This window comes from Camelina sativa, chromosome 7 (assembly GCF_000633955.1).
Source record: "Camelina sativa cultivar DH55 chromosome 7, Cs, whole genome shotgun sequence".
Classification (NCBI taxonomy): domain Eukaryota; kingdom Viridiplantae; phylum Streptophyta; class Magnoliopsida; order Brassicales; family Brassicaceae; genus Camelina; species Camelina sativa.
The window spans coordinates 29,610,037-29,617,040 of NC_025691.1; the positions used below are offsets into that span (position 1 = coordinate 29,610,037).

Genomic DNA, 7,004 nt, shown 5'->3' on the forward strand with positions numbered 1-7,004 from the left:
AAAAAAGAAGAATTCAAATAAACTAATACACCAAAAGCTGAAACGTCAAGTCCTTTAAGGCCATCTTTGACAATGTACTTAGATCTACAGAACAATACAAATACGCAGAAAGACAAAATCTTATTTAGTAAGAGAATTAATAAACTCGACATACCTGATTTATTGCCCTTCTATCTGCTTGTAACGAAACACCAGCTGAACCAGCTTCAGAAATAATGGCAACAAACTTTTTACCATCCATAAATAGTTGTTTCTCGTTCATGTTGACCATTTCCATTGTGATATCCTTTCTAGAGCCAAGAAACACAAGGATGAAAAGTAAATTGCTAGAGCTGAGTAAAATAAAGTACTAAAAGAATTGGATAGAGAGTTTTAAAGCTTACGTGTTTCTTGCTTGATACGTAACGCCTTTCCCATTAGATGCTCTTACAAGCATACCTCGCCTGCCTGTTATTTCTGCAACTTTGTCAGGGCCTCCAAGCTTGCATTAGACATAAACAGCAGCAGCAGTTTAGGCACATTATGAAGTTTCCGAAGTTAATTTAACCCAAAAAAATTAAGCCTTGGAATCATACTACAATCAACGCACCCCTAGAAGCCAAAACTTGAATAAATGATTCATAGATACGGCTAGCGTTATACCATATGAAGAGAGGAGATTCATGTATAACCATGAGCTGCTTCATACATTAGAGATAACAGACATGTATTGATGATGGTTACCTGATCGACAATGTCATCTAAAGGATTGTTTGGAAGATTCAGGGCACGGATAATCTCTATGATCTTTAATTTTCGTTCCAACGCTGCTTCATACCTAAGAAGAAACAAAATGGATAACCAGTCTCAAAAAGAATCTAATAACTTTGCTGTATACGAGACACATGTTGCTAATCCAGTGTATAGACCTTTTCTGCAATTCCGCAATGTAGAGACGTCTTGCTTGAATGTACTCCTCTGTCTTTTCCTTGCAAGAATAGCATATCCACGCTTCAGATAGCAAGTCTGTAACTGGAGGAACCACACAGTCCGGATGAAAAAGCTTGTCACATTCAGAACAATGGAGCAACTTCTTCCTTTCCTAGTTTCATTACAAAATAAGTTATTAGAATCCCGTAACCTTAACAGAAATCAAGCTATCCAAGTTAAAGCAACGTACATCTTCCCCACTGCATATCTGACATATCTGGAACTCATCATCAGAATCATTAGAATCGTCAGCAGACTCAGCTGCATTAAAAACACTACTAATTAGGAGAATGTACGCACGTTGAGGATATAAGATTCTCTTTATTAAAGAAATAGCCAGTACGATGCAAATACAGCAACTAGGAGATCTGAGGTAATTGCGTTACCAAAGCAATTTCCAATTACGGAGATCTACTGTAACACATAAGGGAAAAGTTAATAAGCTTATTAGCTGCTATGTTTATTTCCAGCTTAATAGATACGTTTTGCAGTGCTTAAAGAACTAAAATCAAAACTTCCCATCTTATACGTTTGTCACTACAGCTTAAGCATCAAAGTTGTGTCTGTTCAAGTAGGTACCAGAAGACATTTTTCACTAGGAAACCCACCTTCAGACTCCAAATCACTTTCATCATCACTATCTGGTTTCCACTTTGCCATCTTTCTTACTCTTCCTCTAATTGAAACACCAGGTGAAGCTGAATGTCTCTTTCTCTGAAGTTCTTTAACATTATCATCCTCTGTAAAAGTTCAAAAGAAGCATACTATGAACAGGATATAAAAAGCCACCAGTAAAAGCAAAAGTTCTTACAGAGAGAATTAAGTTACCTGACAGAGGTTCAGGCTGCTCCGGCAATGGATAATTCTCTTCCACAAATTTCAACAAGAGCTCTCGAGGTCCCGAGACAAAATCATCAAGCTCAAGACCCTATGGCAAGAAAAAAAAAGGGGCAAAGACTATCAATCATGCAGATATTGCTTAGACGGAATCATAAAAGGATACTTGATATTTTTTTTCCAAAAGTAGTATGAGGAGAAACACACATATTTAGTTACTGCCTCTTCGGTTCGAGCCTCTCCGGTACTCTGAAGGCCAATAACCACACACTTATTTGTCGACAAGGCTTTCTTCGCTAATCTCACAGTTACAGGGACTTTAGCTGACATACATAAGTGTCTAAAGAAACGCTGCAGTAACATCCAGGAAATAGATCGATTAACCAACAACAGTAGTAACACCGTCTAACTATTGTCTCTGATAAGGTTATACCTGGTGGCTTGACCAGTATAATCTCCACAACTGACTAGAATTTGGTTTCTCGTTAGGGAGAAAAGCACTTGCTGACAACAACTCTATCCGTAGCTCTGCCCAAAATTCTGCAGACTTATTGTACATTGCCTACAGAAGAAAGCAAGTAATACAGCAAAAAGCCCTGCTTTTTAATTTTTCGACAGGAATCTCTAAACTACAAACAGGGGAACATTCGAAATAATGAACTTTCTTGCCAAAAAGTACCAAAGCACCATTGGAAATTCATTATCACAATAAAGCCTGCTGAAATTAATGTAAGAGCTTGGTTCAAGCTACATGACATTTACTTGATAGTAGAGCTAAATAGTCAATATAGATCTGAGAAGCTTTCCAGCAATATAATAGTAAATAGAAGAAAAATTTACCTCCATTCCTTCTTCTAAACGAGCTTCAACAATCTCAAACTCAGCCCCTTTGTAGCTCAGGGTTCGGCATACATACATCCCCCTATTACATAGAAGGGATGTTAGAATAAATTATGAGCAATGCGAATGGCTTAGAAGTATGACACAGGCTTGTAAAACCTCGCTTTCATGTCCATTGCAACCAATTCCAACGCTCCTGTCCCACCTTTATCAAGGGCACCTGCGCAAGGGTTCTGTTAAAGTTCCATCCCAAGTTATGCAGTGCATAAAGCAGAGTAAGAGAAGCAACTTAACTATTAGAATTCAGTGAATGCGGTCAAATTTATCAAACTCATGTAATGGAATATTTTGTATATGCTCTAGACAGAAGTTACAACTTGACACTTAAATAATTTACATAAAGAGAACTAGAACGTACTAATTCAAATGCCACAACAATATATTCAACAGTGGATAGAAAAGAAAACAAACCTAAAAATTTGTTGAAATCACTGAAACTTGTTCCAGCTCCCCAAAGACCAAGCCTGACCATATAACCCATGTTTCGTGGTTCTGATGCACCAGTAGCAGAGCAATAAAGAACACGTGCTTGGGGGATCTTATCCTGCATTTCCAAAATTCATAATTTAGAGTCAACTAAAAGAGACTAACCACAGTTAAACTATATTATCTGCAACTGAGAAGTACACTTCAAAAAGACAAATCGATGTATCTAATCTCTCACTCTTCATAGCCAAGAGCAATATTGAAAGCAACATTGATGAGAAACGTGAAGTCAGGCATTCAGTTACAAGTAGCAGACCTGAATGTCAACAACTGCCTGCCCGATGCGTGTCGGCTGACTCCCAGCTTCAGGTACCAAATTTTTCGCTTTATGGCACTACGAAAGAAAATGATAAAAATTAGTAGCTGCATAACGATAATGTTATAATGATAGAGCTTGGCTCAAAATTGATAGAACCAGTGATCAAGCAATCTAACACGACAGGTCATGCTCACNAGCGTGATGAGGTTCGCCGGTAAATCCATCAACGCATTAAAGGCGGCACTTAAATAGATGTTGAAATCGAGATTCGATAACGCTAAAGGCATCCTGTAATAGACCAAACCAATACCGAACGCAATGGCCATTACAGCGGATAATCTCTTAAGCGCCCATCTCTTCTCCACCAACACCTTCATGGTCGTGAAGATGTTAACATTACTAGGCTTCTTCTCCTCCTCCTCCTCTTCGAATGGTAAGCTCGAAAAGCTCATGGATATTGCACCACCACTGTTTACATCAGTAGACGGAATCGAAGCAACCCTTTTGAGAATCGAAATAGCTTCTTCTCTACGACCTCTAACGAATAGCCACCTTGGAGACTCACATACAAAAAACCGAACAAGAATGCAGTAGATCATTGTCGGAATAGACGTCCATACGTAGAGAATCCTCCACGAGCTTCCTCTGTTTATGTAAGCCATCAGCGGAAGAGACAAGAAACCAAGCATGAATCCGAAAAAGCTCATGATTCCGACTCGTCCTCGCCATTTCTTCCCAACCAATTCAGTCGAAAGCACAAGCGCACACGTCCCTATCGTCGCCCGACCAAACCCGTTAACGAATCGAAGAACAGCGTAAACCCAAATGTTGGGTGAGAAAACGGTTAGCATCGTTGATATCGCCATCACGAGACACGACAGAAACAGCATGTTTTTACGACCTAAGGAAGAATCAGCAAGTGTTGAGAGAACCGAACCTCCGATTAAGNGCTACCTCATCAAAGATCAAGAGACCATCAAATTCTGGTCCACACCATTGAACAAGCTGCTGTAAACGAGAACGGCCCTTCTCAGAGGAAGCAATGAGGCTATTGTATGTCAAGAATACCACTCCTTCTTTAACACCAACATTTTTTGAGTCAAGCTTCGAATAAGGTAGCTTGTTCAAAGGATTCACTGCACGTAAAATATATGGTCATCTAGTTGCAGACAAAACACAGGAATGATCACCAGACTGGACATTTATTCACTTGTCAACTTATCCGTCGACATGGTTCCGTGTTTATCCATGTCTTAATATTCTATAAAGTTTCCAGGCTCAACACTATAAGAGGTTAACGAGACTGAGAATCACAAATCCAATTGGACTACTCTAAAGTTACAGTCCAACTTTAATTTAACTGAAATTCATGAACTGCACAAACATCAACTATCAATAACATTCTCTAGGCATGACAGTAAAGTATATAAGTTCTCTATAAATACATCTATACTCCATATCTTAATATTACAGCATGAGTCAATTTATACATTCAGCAAAATCAGAATTTTCTTCTGATCTAGTCGACTCTATACCATCCACTTTCAAAAATTTCTATTCAACCATGAGCCAAAAAAACTTTCAAGCTATATGTAAAACATACGAAGAACTTGTGACCCAAGAAAATAAGCGAATTACAAACTTAATTTACAGCCAAATCAAGATAATACCTCCAACGGATGTGGCACCCACATCATCCAAGTCCCTTCTTGCATCATACTTCAAGTCTGAGCCAATAGAAATCCACCTATGTAAATCATAGAGGAAAAAGAGCAAATATAATTAGAAGTCATCTCATCCTACTTCAAGTTAGCTAAAGGACCTAAAAAAGGGACATTGTAGACACAATTATGCAAATGTAGTATAATCATAAGCAGATTGAATTGATTTATCAACATCTCAGCACGGATACAATTGGTGCGGCAGTATCTTCCTACAAGACTTACAAAGCTTTCCTCCTTCCATGTTTCCAGTTTTCCCATATCAACCCGGCAATTGTTCGCCCTTTCCCCACACCAGCACCATCTCCAACAAAAAAGCCTGCTCTGGTACCATCAGCAAGGTGCTGGAGATGCCTCTAAAATAAATAAAAAAAAAACATCATTGTCATACAGGTACAAGAAACGTTTGAGGCCATTAACCAAACTTTCTGCCATTTAAAAGCAACCTGACAAGCGTAAACTAATGTCTCAATCTGCAAGCACGATAAAGCCTTTGACCTTTCGAGCTCTTCCTTGATTTTGAGATCGTAAGTGGGCTCTGGGGGTTGCACTGCAGATAGAGATGATGTCTCCACAATCGGATCAGGATGAGGAGGGCCGATTGAAAGTTTTGGGGGACGCTTCACAAAGAAACAAATTAGTATCATCAAAAAACATTATAACGGCGAAAAGATAACCAAAACGAGTGATCAAGATGAGTCACTCACATAATCCATAAACGTTTCTCCTGCCGTTCCACCTTCATCTTCTTCTCTCTCCACTTCAATAGCTTCCTAGTTTTGGGCCAACGATACAGCGAGGACAATTAGTAAATATCCACCATAACATTATGTTCCGAACACGACAAGGATGAAGAAGGAAGTTTGACATGTAAAGTTAGTTATGAATCCAACACTAGAGTGTCAAAATATACCCAAAACTATACCCAAAAACCATTGCCAGAGAGTGTCAGATCCACAATTCTATCACCAGAAGATAGAAGTGAAACATTACTGATTAACTCATACGTAAAACAACCAACAACACAGCATAATTCAAAATCTATGTCTAACATATATAACGATTGGTAAGAAAAAAACCTCATTGACTTCTTCGGGAGGAGGCGGAGGAGGAACGGGCGGGGCAGCAGGAGTAGGAGGATTAGGATGAGAATGAGGAGCAGTTAAAGAACGATTAAGCTTGGAGACATCAACAGCGAGCTCGACATGGCACTGCGGACAAGAGAAGCGAGTGAGCCCATGTGGCACATTGAGGATAGCCTGACAGTTAGCGCAAGGCAATTGCATCTTGGTCGGATCGATTCCGTGAGCCGGAACGGGAGGCCTAGGTAAATTAAGAGGAGGCTTAAGCTGCTGTTGAATCTGAGGCGGAAGCGTCTGAATCGGCTGCGGTTGAGGCGGTTGTTGAGACTGCGGAAACTGCGGCCGTGCCCTAGAAAGAAGCTCCGGCGGCAACATTTGGGGAAGTTGACAAGTGGGACAAGAGAACTCAACAACGCCGGTCTTCACCCTAAGAATCACGCGACAGCCAGCGCACCGAACCTGAACATCGCCTCTTAATGCACCACCGGCGGCGGCGGAATGCGGCGGAGCGGGAAGCGGCGGAGGCGGTTGAACAGGCGGCTGCGTCATGAGCCGCGGCGATTATTGATTCTTGGAGAGATCCGTGAAGGGATCTTGTGGGCGTTGAGGAGAGGGGGGAGAGATGATTGATTGAGAGAGGAAGAAGAAGAAAGTATCAAATTCAGTCTTAAGTAAATGAATTTCGTCAGAGCGCGAAAGGTTCTTCTTCTTCTTCTTCTTCTTCTTCGACTCCTTTTTTTTTTTTTTTTT

At 40.2% G+C, this 7,004-nt stretch overlaps 1 protein-coding gene across 1 annotated transcript in view; it reads right to left on the reverse strand.

The window, feature by feature from the left end:
• LOC104705078 (protein strawberry notch-like) overlaps positions 1 to 6,998 on the reverse strand; it is a 12,076-nt gene extending 5,078 nt beyond the window's left edge. The window contains exons 1-19 of the mRNA XM_019227183.1: positions 6,252 to 6,998; positions 5,880 to 5,945; positions 5,619 to 5,792; positions 5,398 to 5,528; positions 5,122 to 5,198; positions 4,406 to 4,587; positions 3,449 to 3,526; positions 3,118 to 3,250; positions 2,806 to 2,866; positions 2,647 to 2,728; positions 2,240 to 2,368; positions 2,014 to 2,157; positions 1,798 to 1,897; positions 1,578 to 1,709; positions 1,160 to 1,230; positions 909 to 1,081; positions 724 to 817; positions 384 to 481; positions 155 to 290 (exon numbers count right to left, since the gene is read on the reverse strand). Coding sequence (XP_019082728.1) covers positions 155 to 290; positions 384 to 481; positions 724 to 817; positions 909 to 1,081; positions 1,160 to 1,230; positions 1,578 to 1,709; positions 1,798 to 1,897; positions 2,014 to 2,157; positions 2,240 to 2,368; positions 2,647 to 2,728; positions 2,806 to 2,866; positions 3,118 to 3,250; positions 3,449 to 3,526; positions 4,406 to 4,587; positions 5,122 to 5,198; positions 5,398 to 5,528; positions 5,619 to 5,792; positions 5,880 to 5,945; positions 6,252 to 6,803 — 2,613 coding nt within the window. The 5' untranslated portion in view covers positions 6,804 to 6,998. The remainder of the gene's footprint in view (positions 1 to 154; positions 291 to 383; positions 482 to 723; positions 818 to 908; positions 1,082 to 1,159; positions 1,231 to 1,577; positions 1,710 to 1,797; positions 1,898 to 2,013; positions 2,158 to 2,239; positions 2,369 to 2,646; positions 2,729 to 2,805; positions 2,867 to 3,117; positions 3,251 to 3,448; positions 3,527 to 4,405; positions 4,588 to 5,121; positions 5,199 to 5,397; positions 5,529 to 5,618; positions 5,793 to 5,879; positions 5,946 to 6,251) is intronic.